At 46.9% G+C, this 20,544-nt stretch overlaps 1 protein-coding gene across 3 annotated transcripts in view; it reads left to right on the top strand.

Annotated features, from left to right (window-relative positions):
- The window catches only part of LOC120042625 (FSD1-like protein), a 75,635-nt gene that overhangs the window by 35,824 nt on the left and 19,267 nt on the right, over window positions 1–20,544 (top strand). For all 3 annotated transcript variants that reach the window (XM_038987445.1, XM_038987444.1, XM_038987446.1), the window contains 3 exons: window positions 13,676–13,885; window positions 14,165–14,263; window positions 14,874–15,003. In XM_038987445.1, the coding sequence (XP_038843373.1) occupies window positions 13,676–13,885; window positions 14,165–14,263; window positions 14,874–15,003 (439 nt within the window). The remainder of the gene's footprint in view (window positions 1–13,675; window positions 13,886–14,164; window positions 14,264–14,873; window positions 15,004–20,544) is intronic.

Consider the following 20,544-nt stretch of genomic DNA (forward strand, 5'->3'; position numbering starts at 1 on the left):
CCGCCACGACGGTTCACAATGTTGTGGTAGCCATGAACTATCTCACCTGATTCAAGTAGTCAAGGGCTTGATGTTTAGTTGAATCAGATGTGCTAGCTCTAGAAAATATCAAATTCATGGCACGGCTGGAGGTCCTCAGGAGAGGTTTGAGAAACACTGCACTAGACTAGCACACGAGTCGACCACAGATGTCCTGAGCAGCCAGAAACTACAGTACCACAGACCACAGATGTCCTGAGCAGCCAGACACTACAGTACAACAGACCACAGATGTCCTGAGCAGCCAGAAACTACAGTACCACAGACCACAGATGTCCTGAGCAGCCAGACACTACAGTACCACAGACCACAGATGTCCTGAGCAGCCAGACACTACAGTACCACAGACCACAGATGTCCTGAGCAGCCAGAAACTACAGTACCACAGACCACAGATGTCCTGAGCAGCCAGACACTACAGTACCACAGACCACAGATGTCCTGAGCAGCCAGACACTACAGTACTACAGATGTCCTGAGCAGCCAGAAACTACAGCACCACATCACTACAGTACCACAGACCACAGATCAGAGTTAACCACCTCAACAAGACTAAAATAACCCAGAAGAGAGTTCCCTTCTTCAGGGAACTAACCCGGGCAGGAGAAGACCTTTCTCATAATTTAGTGATTCCCTCTATGTACTACTGAAGTAATACTGATGGAGATGGGCTGTAGGGATGTAGGGCTGTAGAGCTGTAGGGCTGTAGAGCTGTAGGGCTGTAGGGCTGTAGGGCTGTAGGGATGTAGGGCTGTAGGGATGTAGGGCTGTAGGGATGTAGAGCTGTAGGGATGTAGAGCTGTAGGGATGTAGGGCTGTAGGGATGTAGAGCTGTAGGGATGTAGGGCTGTAGGGATGTAGAGCTGTAGGGATGTAGGGCTGTAGGGATGTAGAGCTGTAGGGATGTAGAGCTGTAGGGCTGTAGGGCTGTAGGGCTGTAGGGCTGTAGAGCTGTAGGGATGTAGAGCTGTAGGGATGTAGGGCTGTAGGGATGTAGGGCTGTAGGGATGTAGATCTGTAGAGCTGTAGGGCTGTAGGGATGTAGAGCTGTAGGGATGTAGGGCTGTAGAGCTGTAGGGCTGTAGGGATGTAGAGCTGTAGGGATGTAGGGCTGTAGGGATGTAGGGCTGTAGGGATGTAGATCTGTAGGGCTGTAGGGCTGTAGGGCTGTAGAGCTGTAGGGATGTAGAGCTGTAGGGATGTAGGGCTGTAGGGATGTAGGGCTGTAGGGCTGTAGGGCTGTAGGGATGTAGATCTGTAGGGATGTAGAGCTGTAGGGATGTAGAGCTGTAGGGATGTAGGGCTGTAGGGATGTAGAGCTGTAGGGATGTAGAGCTGTAGGGATGTAGAGCTGTAGGGATGTAGGGCTGTAGGGATGTAGGGCTGTAGGGATGTAGAGCTGTAGGGATGTAGAGCTGTAGGGCTGTAGGGATGTAGGGCTGTAGGGATGTAGGGCTGTAGGGATGTAGAGCTGTAGGGATGTAGAGCTGTAGGGCTGTAGGGCTGTAGGGCTGTAGGGATGTAGAGCTGTAGGGCTGTAGGGCTGTAGGGCTGTAGGGATGTAGAGCTGTAGGGATGTAGAGCTGTAGGGATGTAGAGCTGTAGGGCTGTAGGGCTGTAGGGATGTAGGGCTGTAGGGCTGTAGGGATGTAGAGCTGTAGAGCTGTAGGGCTGTAGGGATGTAGGGATGTAGGGCTGTAGGGCTGTAGGGATGTAGAGCTGTAGAGCTGTAGGGCTGTAGGGATGTAGGGCTGTAGGGCTGTAGATCTGTAGGGATGTAGGGCTGTAGGGATGTAGATCTGTAGGGCTGTAGGGATGTAGGGATGTAGATCTGTAGGGATGTAGGGCTGTAGGGATGTAGGGATGTACAGCCACTGTGTTTCTCATTGAGGTCCAGCGGTCTGTATTCTTGAGGTTTAAGTATTACTGATACATCATATTAGCTGTATGCGTTGTTGTGGCACTGGGAAGCTTTGAATAGCTCTAAGGGCAGTCTGTCAGTGTAGTGGAGCAAACCTCAACCTGACTGGGTTACGTTGATACATCAGCTGTATGTGTTGTTGTGGACCTGGAGACGCTTTGAGGGCAGTCGTCACAGTGGCGAGACTTGAGAACTACTTGTATAGGACAAATCCTCCTCAAGCCGACTGTTCACGTGTTCACGCGTGTGCGGTTGAGGCAAGGCTGTGGTTCGTCAGCGCCGCTCTCTCTCTGTTGCTCGGAGCTAGTAGACATGCTCAGTGGACCGTGAGAGCAGCGCTTCAGTCCTCTCAAAGTCTTCAACTGTAACTAAAAGAGACAGACTGGCCCTTACCTCTGTGGCATGGTTCCAGAGTGTAGTAGTGTGGAGTGTAGTAGGCATGGGCTGTGTCCCAAATGGAACCCTGTCCTACTTTAGACCAGAGCCCTATGGAACCCTGTACTCTATATAGTGCACTACTTTAGACCAGAGCCCTATGGAACCCTGTACTCTATATAGTGCACTACTTTAGACCAGAGCCCTATGGAACCCTGTACTCTATATAGTGCACTACTTTAGACCAGAGTCCTATGGAACCCTATTCCCTATATAGTGCACTACTTTTGACCAGAGTCCTACGGAACCCTATTCTCTATATAGTGCACTACTTTAGACCTGAGGCATACGGGGCACCAGATAGTGTACAGGGTACCAGTTCAGCCCATGGAGTAACCTGACAGTGTTTTCCAGGGTGGCAGTGCTGTTGAACAAATATAGAAATCTGAAACCTAACTCTAACCTTATATAACCTCCATAACTTCTCAGATGGGATTACTAGAAGGAGCACAGCGATATGTCACTACAGATCTGGGCCGGTATTCGTCAAGTGTCTTGGAGTAGGAGATTCTATCTAGGATCAGGTCCCCCCTTATCCATTCATTATAATCTAACAGGTCAAAACTGATCCTAGACTGTAGTAGGCTGCATCTCACTGTAGTAGGCTGTAGGCTGCATCTCACTGTAGTAGGCTGTAGGCTGCATCTCACTGTAGTAGGCTGTAGGCTGCATCTCACTGTAGTAGGCTGTAGGCTGCATCTCACTGTAGTAGGCTGCATCTCACTGTAGTAGGCTGTAGACTGCATCTCACTGTAGTAGGCTGTAGGCTGCATCTCACTGTAGTAGGCTGCATCTCACTGTAGTAGGCTGTAGGCTGCATCTCACTGTAGTAGACTGCATCTCACTGTAGTAGGCTGCATCTCACTGTAGTAGGCTGGATCTCACTGTAGTAGACTGTAGGCTGAATCTCACTGTAGTAGACTGTAGGCTGCATCTCACTGTAGTAGGCTGGATCTCACTGTAGTAGGCTGCATCTCACTGTAGTAGGCTGTAGGCTGCATCTCACTGTAGTAGGCTGTAGGCTGCATCTCACTGTAGTAGGCTGCATCTCACTGTAGTAGGCTGTAGACTGCATCTCACTGTAGTAGACTGCATCTCACTGTAGTAGGCTGTAGGCTGCATCTCACTGTAGTAGACTGTAGACTGCATCTCACTGTAGTAGGCTGCATCTCACTGTAGTAGACTGTAGGCTGCATCTCACTGTAGTAGACTGTAGACTGCATCTCACTGTAGTAGGCTGCATCTCACTGTAGTAGGCTGTAGACTGCATCTCACTGTAGTAGGCTGTAGGCTGCATCTCACTGTAGTAGGCTGCATCTCACTGTAGTAGGCTGCATCTCACTGTTGTAGGCTGCATCTCACTGTAGTAGGCTGCATCTCACTGTTGTAGGCTGCATCTCACTGTAGTAGGCTGCATCTCACTGTAGTAGGCTGCATCTCACTGTAGTAGGCTGCATCTCACTGTAGTAGGCTGCATCTCACTGTAGTAGGCTGCATCTCACTGTAGTAGGCTGCATCTCACTGTAGTAGACTGTAGGCTGCATCTCACTGTAGTAGATTGTAGGCTGCATCTCACTGTAGTAGGCTGTAGGCTGCATCTCACTGTAGTAGACTGCATCTCACTGTATTAGGATGCATCTCACTGTAGTAGACTGTAGGCTGCATCTCACTGTTGTAGCCTGCATCTCACTGTAGTAGGCTGTAGGCTGCATCTCACTGTAGTAGACTGCATCTCACTGTAGTAGGCTGCATCTCACTGTTGTAGCCTGCATCTCACTGTTGTAGGCTGTAGGCTGCATCTCACTGTATTAGGATGCATCTCACTGTAGTAGGCTGCATCTCACTGTAGTAGCCTGCATCTCACTGTAGTAGGCTGTAGGCTGCATCTCACTGTAGTAGGCTGCATCTCACTGTAGTAGGCTGTAGGCTGCATCTCACTGTAGTAGACTGCATCTCACTGTAGTAGGCTGCATCTCACTGTAGTAGGCTGTAGGCTGCATCTCACTGTAGTAGGCTGTAGGCTGCATCTCACTGTAATAGGATGCATCTCACTGTAGTAGGCTGTAGGCTGCATCTCACTGTAGTAGGCTGTAGGCTGCATCTCACTGTAGTAGTCTGCATCTCACTGTAGTAGACTGCATCTCACTGTAGTAGGCTGCATCTCACTGTAGTAGGCTGCATCTCACTGTAGTAGGCTGCATCTCACTGTAGTAGGCTGCATCTCACTGTAGTAGGCTGCATCTCACTGTAGTAGGCTGCATCTCACTGTAGTAGGCTGTAGGCTGCATCTCACTGCAGTAGGCTGCATCTCACTGTAGTAGGCTGTAGGCTGCATCTCACTGTATTAGGCTGCATCTCACTGTAGTAGGCTGCATCTCACTGTAGTAGGATGCTTCTCACTGTAGTAGGCAGCATCTCACTGTAGTAGGCTGTAGGCTGCATCGCACTGTAGTAGGATGCATCTCACTGTAGTAGGCTGCATCTCACTGTAGTAGGTTGTAGGCTGCATCTCACTGTAGTAGGCTGTAGGCTGCATCTCACTGTAGTAGGCTGTATGCTGCATCTCACTGTAGTAGACTGTAGGCTGCATCTCACTGTAGTAGACTGTAGGCTGCATCTCACTGTATTAGGATGCATCTCACTGTAGTAGGCTGTAGGCTGCATCTCACTGTAGTAGGCTGCATCTCACTGTAGTAGGCTGTAGGCTGCATCTCACTGTAGTAGCCTGCATCTCACTGTAGTAGGCTGTAGGCTGCATCTCACTGTAGTAGCCTGCATCTCACTGTAGTAGGCTGCATCTCACTGTAGTAGACTGTAGGCTGCATCTCACTGTAGTAGGCTGTAGCCTGCATCTCACTGTAGTAGGCTGCATCTCACTGTAATAGGCTGTGGGCTGCATCTCACTGTAGTAGGCTGCATCTCACTGTAATAGGCTGTGGGCTGCATCTCACTGTAGTAGGCTGCATCTCACTGTAGTAGATTGTAGGCTGCATCTCACTGTAGTAGGCTGTAGGCTGCATCTCACTGTAGTAGGCTGCATCTCACTCACTGCATCTCACTGTGGTCCCGTGTGGCTCAGTTGGTAGAGCATGGCGCTTGCAACGCCAGGGTTGTGGGTTCATTTCCCACGGGGGGACCAGGATGAATATGTATGAACTTTCCAATTTGTAAGTCGCTCTGGATAAGAGCGTCTGCTAAAATGACTTAAATGTAGTAGGCTGTAGGCTGCATCTCACTGTAGTAGGCTGTAGGCTGCATCTCACTGTAGTAGACTGTAGGCTGCATCTCACTGTTGTAGGCTGCATCTCACTGTTGTAGGCTGCATCTCACTGTTGTAGGCTGCATCTCACTGTAGTAGGCTGCATCTCACTGTAGTAGGCTGCATCTCACTGTAGTAGACTGTAGGCTGCATCTCACTGTAGTAGGCTATAGGCTGCATCTCACTGTAGTAGACTGTAGGCTGCATCTCACTGTAGTAGACTGTAGGCTGCATCTCACTGTAGTAGACTGTAGGCTGCATCTCACTGTAGTAGGCTGCATCTCACTGTAGTAGGATGCATCTCACTGTAGTAGGCTGTAGGCTGCATCTCACTGTAGTAGGCTGTAGACTGTACCTCACTGTAGTAGGCTGTAGGCTGCATCTCACTGTAGTAGACTGTAGGCTGCATCTCACTGTAGTAGGCTGCATCTCACTGTAGTAGGATGCATCTCACTGTAGTAGGCTGTAGGATGCATCTCACTGTAGTAGGCTGTAGGCTGCATCTCACTGTAGTAGACTGTAGGCTGCATCTCACTGTAGTAGGCTATAGGCTGCATCTCACTGTAATAGGCTGCATCTCACTGTAGTAGGCTGTAGGCTGCATCTCACTGTAGTAGGCTGCATCTCACTGTAGTAGGCTGCATCTCACTGTAGTAGGCTGCATCTCACTGTCGTAGGCTGCATCTCACTGTCGTAGGCTGCATCTCACTGTCGTAGGCTGCATCTCACTGTCGTAGGCTGCATCACACTGTAGTAGGCTGCATCTCACTGTAGTAGACTGTATCTCACTGTATTAGGCTGCATCTCACTGTAGTAGACTGTAGGCTGTATCTCACTGTAGTAGGCTGTAGGCTGCATCTCACTGTAGTAGGCTGCATCTCACTGTAGTAGGCTGCATCTCACTGTAGTAGGCTGCATCTCACTGTAGTAGGCTGCATCTCACTGTAGTAGGCTGTAGGCTGCATCTCACTGTAGTAGACTGTAGGCTGCATCTCACTGTAGTAGACTGTAGGCTGCATCTCACTGTAGTAGGATGCATCTCACTGTAGTAGACTGTAGGCTGCATCTCACTGTTGTAGACTGTAGGCTGCATCTCACTGTAGTAGGCTGTAGACTGCATCTCACTGTAGTAGGCTGTAGGCTGCATCTCACTGTAGTAGGCTGCATCTCACTGTAGTAGACTGTAGGCTGCATCTCACTGTAGTAGGATGCATCTCACTGTAGTAGGCTGTAGGCTACATCTCACTGTAGTAGGCTGTAGGCTGCATCTCACTGTAGTAGGCTGTAGGCTGCATCTCACTGTAGTAGACTAGGCTGCATCTCACTGTATTAGGCTGCATCTCACTGTAATAGGCTGCATCTCACTGTAGTAGGCTGTAGGCTGCATCTCACTGTAGTAGGCTGCATCTCACTGTCGTAGGCTGCATCTCACTGTCGTAGGCTGCATCTCACTGTCGTAGGCTGCATCTCACTGTCGTAGGCTGCATCTCACTGTAGTAGGCTGCTTCACACTGTAGTAGGCTGCATCTCACTGTAGTAGGATGCATCTCACTGTATTAGGCTGCATCTCACTGTAGTAGACTGTAGGCTGTATCTCACTGTAGTAGGCTGTAGGCTGCATCTCACTGTAGTAGGCTGCATCTCACTGTAGTAGGCTGTAGGCTGCATCTCACTGTAGTAGGCTGCATCTCACTGTAGTAGGCTGCATCTCACTGTAGTATGCTGTAGGCTGCATCTCACTGTAGTAGGCTGGATCTCACTGTAGTAGGCTGCATCTCACTGTAGTAGACTGTAGGCTGTATCTCACTGTAGTAGGCTGTAGGCTGCATCTCACTGTAGTAGGCTGCATCTCACTGTAGTAGGCTGTAGGCTGCATCTCACTGTAGTAGGCTGCATCTCACTGTAGTAGGCTGCATCTCACTGTAGTAGACTGTAGGCTGTATCTCACTGTAGTAGGCTGTAGGCTGCATCTCACTGTAGTAGGCTGTATCTCACTGTAGTAGGCTGTAGGCTGCATCTCACTGTAGTAGGCTGTAGGCTGCATCTCACTGTAGTAGGCTGTAGGCTGCATCTCACTGTAGTAGGCTGTAGGCTGCATCTCACTGTAGTAGGCTGTAGGCTGCATCTCACTGCAGTAGGCTGTAGGCTGCATCTCACTGTAGTAGACTGTAGGCTGCATCTCACTGTAGTAGGCTGTAGGCTGCTTCTCACTGTAGTAGGCTGTAGGCTGCATCTCACTGTAGTAGGCTGTAGGCTGCATCTCACTGTTGTAGGCTGTAGGCTGCATCTCACTGTAGTAGGCTGCATCTCACTGTAGTAGGCTGCATCTCACTGTAGTAGACTGTAGGCTGCATCTCACTGTAGTAGGCTGCATCTCACTGTTTTAGTATGCATGTCACTGTAGTAGGCTGTAGGCTGCATCTCACTGTAGTAGGCTGCATCTCACTGTATTAGGATGCATCTCACTGTAGTAGGCTGTAGGCTGCATCTCACTGTAGTAGACTGGTGGCTGCATCTCACTGTAATAGGCTGTAGGCTGCATCTCACTGTAGGCTGTAGGCTGCATCTCACTGTAGTAGACTGGTGGCTGCATCTCACTGTAATAGGCTGTAGGCTGCATCTCACTGTAGTAGGCTGCATCTCACTATAATAGGCTGTAGGCTGCATCTCACTGTAATAGGCTGTAGGCTGCATCTCACTGTAGTAGGCTGCATCTCACTGTAGTAGGCTGTAGGCTGCATCTCACTGTAGTAGACTGCATCTCACTGTAGTAGACTGTAGGCTGCATCTCACTGTAGTAGGCTGTAGGCTGCATCTCACTGTAGTAGGCTGTAGGCTGCATCTCACTGTAGTAGGCTGCATCTCACTGTAGTAGGCTGTGGGCTGCATCTCACTGTAGTAGGCTGTGGGCTGCATCTCACTGTAGTAGGCTGTAGGCTGCATCTCACTGTAGTAGGCTGTAGGCTGCATCTCACTGTAGTAGGCTGTAGGCTGCATCTCACTGTAGTAGGCTGTGGGCTGCATCTCACTGTAGTAGACTGTAGGCTGCATCTCACTGTAGTAGGCTGTGGGCTGCATCTCACTGTAGTAGGCTGTAGGCTGCATCTCACTGTAGTAGGCTGTGGGCTGCATCTCACTGTAGTAGGCTGTGGGCTGCATCTCACTGTAGTAGGCTGTAGGCTGCATCTCACTGTAGTAGGCTGTAGGCTGCATCTCACTGTAGTAGGCTGTAGGCTGCATCTCACTGTAGTAGGCTGTGGGCTGCATCTCACTGTAGTAGACTGTAGGCTGCATCTCACTGTAGTAGGCTGTGGGCTGCATCTCACTGTAGTAGGCTGTAGGCTGCATCTCACTGTAGTAGACTGCATTAGTAGGCTATCTGGATCTCCATTCACCTTTTTGTTTTCTGTGTTGGTTTACTGTTAATGTAACTAGTGTAAATATAGATTGTCATGCCTTCATCAATCTGATATTTAGCATACTAGACCTACTACCTTTTACCATTGTTTTTGTTCTGTTCACATTCGTTTTCATTCCCAGTTCTGAGCCAAACTGCTATTCAGTATTTTTGTTTGCATGCATGAATAACTAGGCTACTACTTTCAGCATTTAGTTGGCATTATTTTGGTATGACAGCTGTGTGGACGGCACATTTACGTAGGCTGTTTGTAATAGGGTAATTGCCCATATAAATGGCTGTCGGAGGCTTTCCATTGTGCTGATACAGCGCAGCAGAGATGGGCTACAGATTTAAAAAGCTCTCCGTGATCTTGGAGTCTCGGCATTTGATCATTTGATATGTTTATTATGGGATAGCATCATTTATATAAGCAGAATTCGATATAATTCCAATGTAAGAACCCCCCACCAAAATGTTAAAATGTAGCCCCTCTGTGATTTCAACAGCCCCCTTAGTCACTTCATCCTGGTGCGGGTCTGCAGTGTGACCCTTGACCCCTAGGACCAGTGGTGTGACCCCTAGGACCAGTGGTGTGACCCCTAGGACTAGTGGTGTGACCCCTAGGACTAGTGGTGTGACCCCTAGGACTAGTGGTGTGACCCCTAGGACCAGCGGTGTGACCCCCTAGGACCAGCGGTGTGACCCCCTAGGACCAGCGGTGTGACCCCCTAGGACCAGTGGTGTGACCTCCTAGGACCAGTGGTGTGACCCCCTAGGACCAGTGGTGTGACCTCCTAGGACCAGTGGTGTGACCTCCTAGGACCAGCGGTGTGACCCCCTAGGACCAGTGGTGTGACCTCCTAGGACCAGTGGTGTGACCTCCTAGGACCAGTGGTGTGACCTCCTAGGACCAGTGGTGTGACCTCCTAGGACCAGTGGTGTGACCCCCTAGGACCAGTGGTGTGACCCCCTAGGACCAGTGGTGTGACCCCCTAGGACCAGTGGTGTGACCCCCTAGGACCAGTAGTGTGACCCCCTAGGACCAGCGGTGTGACCCCCTAGGACCAGCGGTGTGACCTCCTAGGACCAGTGGTGTGACCTCCTAGGACCAGTGGTGTGACCCCCTAGGACCAGTGGTGTGACCCCCTAGGACCAGTGGTGTGACCCCCTAGGACCAGTGGTGTGACCCCCTAGGACCAGTGGTGTGACCCCCTAGGACCAGTGGTGTGACCCCTAGGACCAGTGGTGTGACCCCTAGGTCCAGTGGTGTGACCTCCTAGGACCAGTGGTGTGACCTCCTAGGACCAGTGGTGTGACCCCCTAGGACCAGTGGTGTGACCCCCTAGGACCAGTGGTGTGACCCCCTAGTTTAGATTGGTCAATGGAGCATCAGAAACCACCTGCTCTGCAGTGGTGTACCCACTGTCACATTCATCTCTCTCTTTCTCTCTCAATTTAATTTAAGGGATTTATTGGCATGGGAAAAATAGGTTAACATTGCAAAAGCAAGTGAAATAGATCAGAAACCAAAGTGAAATAAACAGTACAAACATTTACAGTAAACATTACACTCCAAACAAATAAAGACTTTTCAAATGTCATATTAGGTGCAAATAGTTCAAGTTTAAAAGGGAAAATAAATACATATAAATATGGGTTGTATTTACAATGGTGTTTGTTCTTCACTGGTTGCCCTTTTCTTGTGGCTGCTGTAATGAGCTCGCTGTGGTATTTCACCCAGTAGATATGGGAGTTTATCAAAATTGGGTTTGTTTTTTAGTTCTTTGTGGGTCTGTGTAATCTGAGGGAAATATGTGTCTCTAATATGGTCATACATTTGGGCAGGAGGTTAGGAAGTGCATTTTCCACCTCAGTTTGTGGGCGGTGTGCACATAGGCAGACCTGGCTCTCAAGAGAGGACAGGCTATGGTGGCCTTTCTCAATAGCAAGGCTATGCTCACTGAGTCTGTACATAGTCAAAGCTTTCCTTAAGTTTGGGTCAGTCACAGTGGTCAGGTATTCTGCCACTGTGTACTCTCTGTTTAGGGCCAAATAGCTTGTAGTTTGGAAAGAATTAACCAACAAAAACTGAGCAATGTGTCAAATAATTATCTTTCTGTTTTAATCATGATTTGGTTGGGTCTAATTGTGTTGCTGTCCTGGGGCTCTGTGGGGTCTGTTTGTGTGTGTGAACAGAGCTCAAGGACCAGCTTGCTTAGGGGACACTTCTCCAGGTTCATTTCTCTGTAGGTGATGTTGTGGAAGGTTTGGGAATCGATTCCTTTTAGGTAGTTGTAGAATTTAACGGCTCTTTTCTGGATTTTGATCATTAGCGGTTATCGGCCTAATTCTGCTCTGCATGCATTATTTGGTGTTTTACGTTGTAGACGGAGGATACTTTTTGCAGAATTCTGCTTGCAGAGTCTCAATTTGGTGTTTGTCCCATTTTTAGTGAATTATTGGTAGGTGAGTGGAACCCAGAACTCACAGCAATGGGTTCTATAACTGATTTCAAGTATTTTTTTTACCAGATCCTAATTGGTATATCGAATTTTAAGTTCCTTTTGATGGCATAGAAGGTCCTTTTGCCAGGTCTCTCAGCTCGTTCACAGCTTTGTGGAAGTTACCTTCCACAAAGCTGATGTTTAGGCCGAGGTATGTATAGATTTTGTGTCTAGATGTGTCTAGATGGAATTTGTATTTGTGGTCCTGGCAACTGGACCTTTTTTGGAACACCATTATTTTTGTCTTACTGAGATTTTCTGTCAGGGCCCAGGTCTGGCAGAATCTGTGCAGAAGATCTTGGTGCTGCTGTAGGCCCTCCTTGGTTGGGGACAGAAGCATCAGATCATCAGTAGACGTTTGACTTCAGATTCTAGTAAGGTGAGGCTGGGTGCTGCAGACTGTTCTAGTGCCCTTGCTAATGTTGAAGAGGGTGGGGCTTAAGCTGCATCCCTGTCTCACCCCACGACTCTGTGGGAAGAAATGTGTGGGGGTTCTTGGCCAATTTTAACCACACACTTGTTGTTTGTGTACATGGATTTTATAATGTTGTATGATTTTTCACCCAACACCACTTCCCATAAATTTGTATAGCAGACCCTCATGCCAAATTGAGTCAAAAGCTTTTTGAAATCAACAAAGCATGAGAAGCCTTTGCCTTTGTTTTGGTTTGTTTCTTTGTCAATTATGGTGTGCAAGATGAATACGTGGTCTGTCGTACGGTAATTTGGTAAAAAGCCAATTTGACATTTACTCAGTACATTGTTTTCACTGAGGAAATGTACGAGTCTGCTTTTAATAATATGCAGATTTTCCCAAGGTTGCTGTTGATGCATATCCCACGGTAGTTATTGGGCTCAAATTTGTCTCCACTTTTGTGGATTGGGGTGATCAGTCCTTGGTTACAAATATTGGGGAAGATGCCAGAGCTAAGGATGATGTTAAAGAGTTTAAGTATAGCCAATTGGAATTTGTGGTCTGTATATTTTATTATTTAAGATACCATCAACACCACAGGCCTTTTTGGGTTGGAGGGTTTGTATTTTGTCCTGTAGTTCATTCAATGTGATTGGAGAATCCAGTGGGTTCTGGTAGTCTTTAATAGTTGATTCTAAGATTAGTATTTGATCATGTATGTGTTTGCTGTTTGTTCTTTGTTCTAGAGCCAAAAAGATGGAGAAGTGGTTTATCCATACATCTCTGTTTTGGATAGATCGTTGTTGTTAGTTTAGTGTTTTCCAATTTTCCCCGAAGTGCCTAGTCTATGGATTCTTCAATTACATTGAGCTGATTTCTGACGTGCTGTTCCTTCTTTTTCCGTAGTGTATTTCTGTATTGTTTTAGTGATCCACCATAGTGAAGGCGTAGGCTCAGGTTTTCTGGGTCTCTGTTTTTGGTTGGACCGGTTTCTCAATTTCTTAAGTTTTTGCGTTCTTCATCAAACCATTTGTCATTTTTAACTTTCTTAGGTTTTCTGCTTGACATTTTTTGATTTGATAGGGAAGGTGAAAGGTCAAATATACTGTTTAGGTTCACTACTGCCAAGTTTACACCTTCACTATTACAGTGGAACATTTAGTCCAGGAACGTTTTTTTGGTAGATTTCCACTCTGCTTTCCTTACGTCTACAGCATTTCTTAATATTATTCTGTTCCTTTGGCTTTGATGCCTCATGATTGAGTATTGATCTGTTCAAGTAGACTGTGATTTTGCTTTGATCTGATAGGGGTGTCCTCAGGCCTTGGATATTCCATGATGAGATAGTGAAGGCTTTGTGTTCCATAAAGCATCCAATGTTGTTAGTCGTGTGGTTTGACCTCAGACCAGTAAGTGTGAGCAGAGCCTGCTGAGCATCTGGTACATGCCATTGGCTTGTGTAAGAGTGGGGGTTTAGGCCTGTTTGCCTGCTCACGGCCTGGGCGTATGTGTGACTTTCTCTCTCTGTCTCTCTCGCTCGCTAAAAACCTTTCACTCCTTTTTTAAAACATTTCCATTAATGAATCCTGAATGTCATTTAGGAGGACATCCAAAAAAGCTTATTTAGTCAACCCTAAAATTATTTTCCATTTCACAGATCTGTTGCTGTCTTTTAAATACCCATTTCTCTGTATGGTTTCAGTCCCTCGAGCCCCAGAGATAGAGGTAGGGGACTGTCTGGTGTTAGACAACACTGTGTCCATAGCCTGGAAGATGCCAGTGGAGGACAGCAAGATAGACCACTACATACTGGAGTACAGAAAGACCGACCACGAAGGACTGCCACGCATCAAAGACGAACGGTGCTGGGAGGTGGTGGATAATATCAAGACCACAGAATACTCACTGTCCGGTACGGAGCTAGAGTAGATCCTACTGTAGCCTGGTCCCAGATCTGCTTGTGTCGTCTTGCCAACTCATATTGCCATTGTCATGCCACTTGGCAAGATGGCACAAACAGATTTGGGACCAGGCTAAGACTGCAGTGTTTTCATGCAGCTTCTTGTGTTTTAAAATATGACTAATCTCTATAGCTTTGCTTCACCTTTTTGTAACTTTATCAAACTCTGAAAGCTTGTTCACCTACAGAACATAATGAACCTGTACAGATAATGTGCTGTTCATCCTCCAGGTTTAAAGTTTGACTCCAAGTTCATGAACTTCCGGGTACGAGCTTGCAACAAGGCAGCAGCTGGAGAATACTCTGATCCAGTTACCCTGGAAACTAGAGGTAAGACTGTTAGTTACCCTGGAAACTAGAGGTAAGACTGTTAGTTACCCTGGAAACCAGAGGTAAGACTGTTAGTTACCCTGGAAACCAGAGGTAAGACTGTTAGTTACCCTGGAAACCAGAGGTAAGACTGTTGCCCTATGTTGTCTTGGCTCAACAATTATGTAGTTATTACATTATTGGTATCTGATTGACTGACTGCTTGACTGACTGACTGCTTGACTGATTGACTGGTTGACTGACTGACTGGTTGACTGACTGACTGGTTGACTGACTGACTGCTTGACTGACTGCTTGACTGACTGGCTGACTGACTGACTGATTAATTGACTGACTGACTGATTAATTGACTGACTGACTGATTAATTGACTGACTGCTTGACTGACTGCTTGACTGACTGACTGACTGCTTGACTGACTGACTGCTTGACTGACTGACTGCTTGACTGGTTGACTGCTTGACTGGTTGACTGACTGACTGGTTGACTGACTGCTTGACTGACTGACTGCTTGACTGACTGACTGCTTGACTGACTGACTGCTTGACTGCTTGACTGGTTGACTGACTGACTGGTTGACTGACTGACTGACTGATTGATTTTTCCCCCAGCGTTTAACTTCGGTTTCGACTCGTCGTCGTCCCATCTGAACCTGAAGGTAGAGGACAGGAGTGTGGAGTGGGACCCCCAGGGGGGCAAGGGGCTGGAGAGCAAGGTCAAGGGCAAGGAGAACAAGGGCAGGTGAGAACTGAACCGGAACACACACAATGTGTCCCAAATGGACCCTTACGCCCTACGCACTGAGATATGAGAGTATTTGATTGGTACAAGCAATATGGTGAAACTTCCAGTGAGCCTATCAGAAGGAAAGCTGGAGCTTATTACCATATTGACCGCGCCTGTCAAATACTCTCAGATCTCCACAAGTTCATAGGACTTAGGGTCTAGGGTTCAATTTGGGATTGGGCCTTATCTTAATTTGACCTCGAACTGCCATTGAAATAGCTTTGTCCCAGATCTGTTTATTCAGTCTTACCCAACTCCTATGGCCATTACCTAGCCTGGTCCCAGATCTGTTTGTGCAGTTTTGCCAACTCCTATGGTCGTTGACACATTAGTCATCACTACATAACATTCTGGAAGCATTTGTCAGTAACCATATATGGGTTTCTATAGAACAGAATAAAATGATCCCAGCCTACCAGCGTGCAGACCGTACAGCCTACCAGCATGCATACCGTACAGCCTACCAGCGTGCATACCGTACAGCCTACCAGCGTGCAGACCGTACAGCCTACCAGCGTGCAGACCGTACAGCCTACCAGCGTGCAGACCGTACAGCCTACCAGCGTGCAGACAGTACAGCCTACCAGCGTGCAGACTGTACAGCCTACCAGCGTGCAGACCGTACAGCCTACCAGCGTACATACCATAAGGATCCCAGGCTACCAGCGTGCATACCGTAAGGATCCCAGGCTACCAGCGTGCATACCGTAAGGATCCCAGGCTACCAGCGTGCATACCGTAAGGATCCCAGGCTACCAGCGTGCATACCGTAAGGATCCCAGGCTACCAGCGTGCATACCGTAAGGATCCCAGGCTACCAGCGTGCATACCGTAAGGATCCCAGGCTACCAGCGTGCATACCGTAAGGATCCCAGCCTATCAGCGTGCATACCGTAAGGATCCCAGCCTCCCAGCGTGCATACCGTAAGGATCCCAGCCTACCAGCGTGCATACCGTAAGGATCCAATCCTACCAGTCTGCATACCGTAAGGATCCCAGCCTACCAGTCTACATACCGTAAGGATCCCAGCCTACCAGCGTGCATACGTAAGGATCCCAGCCTACCAGCGTGCATACCGTAAGGATCCCAGGCTACCAGAGTGCATACCGTAAGGATCCAGCCTACCAGTGTGCATTCCGTAAGGATCACTGGACTGCAACAGCTCCAGTTGATTTAATAGTGGCTCAGGTCACGTGACCACGGTCAACTTGTGGGTGTGCTGCTGTTGACCTTGTTGATCTGTTGATGAATTTGTGTCACTATGGATATGATAACACCTCATTGAGATGGTTACAGTCCTATCTTGTCAAAAGGAAGCAGTTTACATTCATAAATGGTGCCTATTCTGAACCTCATTCTGTATGCTATGGTGTCCCACAAGGCAGCTGCCTAGGACCTATTATGTACTTGCTGTATGCAAAGGATCTGCCTCTGGTGCGCTCCAATTGTATAGCAACCGTGTTTGCTGTCGATATCATTTTCTATGTAACAGGAAATGATGTAAGGCAGCTGAAAGAGGTTATTTATTTACCAAAACAAATGAGTGGTAAATACAAAAAAAACTAAGTCGATGCTAATATGTACGAAGAGGAGAAGGAAGAAATGACCCTCCTTCCAGCTGTCAGTTGGCGGGACACCCAAAGAGGTTTCAGAGACACAGCTGTTAGTGTGCTGCTAGACAACAGTCTCTCTCGGTCATCACACATTTCACAGCGTTGTAACAAAATCATCGGCATCTCCTGGATGATTTGCGAAATACACTACATGACCCCAAAAAATGTGGACACCTGCTAGTCGAACATCTTATTCCAATATTCATGGGAGAGATTTAATTCTAAATCAACTCCTGTGGTCATTACCTAGCCTGGTCGCAGATTTGGTTTGTGCAGTCTTGCCAACTCCTTTGGTCATCGACACATTAGCGTGACAAATAAGACCAGAGGAGTTGGCAAGACTGCACAAACAGATCTGGGACCAGGCTACCAAAAAAGTAAGAGGTAGCAAGACTGCACAAACAGATCTGGGACCAGGCTACCAAAAAAGTAAAAGTTGGCAAGACTGCACAAACAGATCTGGGACCAGGCTACCATTTGAAGTGCCATTTTTAGATGTCACATTCTTCTGTGTTTGGGTCATGGTGGCTTGTGTTGTCTATCTGCTATTGAGGGGCGGTTTGAACGAGACCTTTTGTCAGGAGCAGCCGGACACTTTAGAGGCTCATGTTTTATTAAAAGGCTTCCTGTCCTATCTTGGGTATCCCCTTGCAGCGTTGTTTGTCAAAAACGCTGTCTGCCAAGTTGAAGCGTAATTTCCTTCAAGAGATAAACACATGTATACTTTGTAAAGTTCCAGCATTGATAATGTCAGAAAATGTTCTTGAAAACCCAATTGTAGGCTGAAGCGCCCTCATTAAAGAGAGAGTTGAGAGTAGTAGTCTCTGGATGTGGAAAGACATCTACTGAAGGTTGGTTTACTCAGCTACAATGTAGAAATTTGTGTTATTTGGTGCCAAATGGAATCTGTTTTAGGATCTTTTAAATAGCAAGCTTCCACCATGACTCCCACAGAATGTCTTTATTTTAACCAGCTGTTTTGTATTGTTTCTTTGTGTTCGTCAACAGCGCTCATCTTACCAATCTGAAGAACATGTCAAGGTGACCATGTGTGACTTTTCAGCTGTAGAATGTAGCATTAGGCTACCTGAATGTAGCGTTAGGCTACCTGAATGTAGCGTTAGGCTACCTGAATGTAGCGTTAGGCTAGCTGAATGTAGCATTAGGCTACCTGAATGTAGCATTAGGCTACCTGAATGTAGCATTGGGCTACATGAATGTAGCATTGGGCTACCTGAATGTAGCATTAGGCTACCTGAATGTAGCGTTAGGCTACCGTGTAACCAGTGGCAATATTAGGTAGAGACTGCCTGTGTTTTAAGTTTGTACGCTCCGACAATCGCTTTCATTTAGGCTTGTTCTGCACATCAAGCCCCTTTCGGGTTTTTTTTGTGTGAACAGTTTAGGCTACAAACCTTTTCAGCAACGTTGCTCTTCTAGTCTGAGAGAAACCTCCTGAAATGACTTGATATTGAGAATATGTGTGGTTTCTTTGTGTGACTGACTGACTTAAAGGAGACATCTACAGATGGAAATGGTTGCTTTTTTATAAACTCTTAATTTAGGTCAAATTAATGAATTGGGTAAATTCGATTTTGGTTTGCCGGGGCCTCCCACAAACAAAGAATATAATGTGTTCTTATTCTGTCCTGAACCATTGAAAGACTCTCCATCTGTAGATGGCATCTTCCCTAACTGTTTCTCTTTCTAAAAACCTCAGGCTATAATTCCTTTTTTCCCTTTGTCCTTTTAAAGAAAATATGACAAAATAAATAACATTAACTTCTATCCCTAGGCGACCCATCTCTGTTACAGAATTAATGTACAATTTTAGTATCACCGAATTTATTTTGTTTTTACTAATTTCTCTTATGCTTGCAACAAATGGTTTTGGTGAGTAACAATTCACTCAACTGTAGTAAGTATAGAAACTGTCATGTCCATATTTGTCCAGTCATTCATTCCATCATGTTCCCAAAATCACAACGAGGTCCATGTACTTTTTTGGGCTAATTTTTTTCCAAATTAAAACGGACAAATCAGCAACATGAAAACAGCTCGTTTTTTTTTCTTCTTAAAAACAAAAAAATTGAAAATTGCGTGTTATTTTTTTTCGCTCGTTTTTTTGCATATAAACAAAAAAATAACTTGATATTTCAGTTTTCACATGTGGGTGTGGTTAAATGTGTAATGCCTGTCATTGGGCAAATGCACAACCTACACTTCCTGTCCCTTCAAAATAAGAGTTCACCTTTCTAAATGCATTCTATTAATGTACTATATATTAAATCATCAATTTAATAGCTAGTTATGTATTTATTAATGTCAAGATAAAGCGATATTTCTCCATTTCTATTTAAGATTATAAGATAGTCACAGCAATGATTGTGTTTATTGATCTATTAATGAACTGATGTTACTGTAACTGTTTAGCAAACTGATATGTCCTAGCTCACTAGTTATTCATTGGTAATCTGAGCATCCTCGACTATTACTTCTGAAGAGGTATCATTTCAGAATGAGAGGTAGCTCTGCTGGTATTGGTATTCTGTCTGTTGAGGGCATGGAAAGGAGAAGAGTGGAGAGTTTCAGAGAATTACATAATTCAACAGCCACAATGAAGAGGTAGAGAGCAGGGTGAGAGATTCAGATTACGAGCCAAAGGCTTGAGGCTACAGAGACTTACAAATGACAGGCCAGTCCACCACTCACACCCCTGTCTGCCACGTACTGACTCACATCCCTGCAGTACTCTCCTCTCTCGTCTGCCACGTACTGACTCACACCCCTGCAGTACTCTCCTCTCCTCTCCCCCTGTCTGCCACGTACTGACTCACACCCCTGCAGTACTCTCCTCTCCTCTCTCATCTGCCACGTACTGACTCACACCCCTGCAGTACTCTCCTCTGTCTGCCACGTACTGACTCACAGCCCTGCAGTACTCTCCTCTCCTCTGTCTGCCACGTACTGACTCACTTCCCTGCAGTGCTCACCTCTCCTCTCCCCTGTCTGCCACGTACTGACTCACAGCCCTGCAGTCCTCTCCTCTCTCCCTGTCTGCCACGTACTGACTCACTTCCCTGCAGTACTCTCCTCTCCCCTAACATGTAGGGGATATTCAAACAGTGTCTCAGAGTAGCATTGCTTATCTAGTATTAGTGATCAGGTCCCCCTTGTCCATGTAATCAGGAGCTGCAGCTGCCATTTCATTGCTGATAAACACTGAGGGGTCCACTGATTGGCTAAACACTGAGGAGGGGTCCACTGATTGTCTAAACACTGAGGAGGGCTCCACTGATTGTCTAAACACTGAGGAGGGCTCCACTGATTGTCTAAACACTGAGGAGGGGTCCACTGATTGTCTAAACACTGAGGAGGGGCCCACTGATTGTCTAAACACTGAGGAGGGCTCCACTGATTGTCTAAACACTGAGGAGGGCTCCACTGATTGGCTAAACACTGAGGAGGGCTCCACTGATTGGCTAAACACTGAGGAGGGGTCCACTGATTGACTAATAGGAAAAGAGATAAAACAATTTTTTTATTGAATTGTTGTGTCCATGTATGATATTTTATTATAGACTATACATGGAATATATATCATGTTGTATAAGATGTATGACCGTAGTGTTTTCATGAGACAAGTTCACAAGCCTCTCGTCTCTATCCTATCAAAGGACACACACCCTGTCGGTCCTTACTGACTCCTCACACCCTGTCAGTCTTTACTGACTCCTCACACCCTGTCGGTCCTTACTGACTCCTCACACCCTGTCGGTCCTTACTGACTCCTCACACCCTGTCAGTCCTTACTGACTCCTCACACCCTGTCGGTCCTTACTGACTCCTCACACCCTGTCGGTCCTTACTGACTCCTCACAC

This window comes from Salvelinus namaycush, unplaced genomic scaffold (assembly GCF_016432855.1).
Source record: "Salvelinus namaycush isolate Seneca unplaced genomic scaffold, SaNama_1.0 Scaffold73, whole genome shotgun sequence".
NCBI classification, from domain to species: domain Eukaryota; kingdom Metazoa; phylum Chordata; class Actinopteri; order Salmoniformes; family Salmonidae; genus Salvelinus; species Salvelinus namaycush.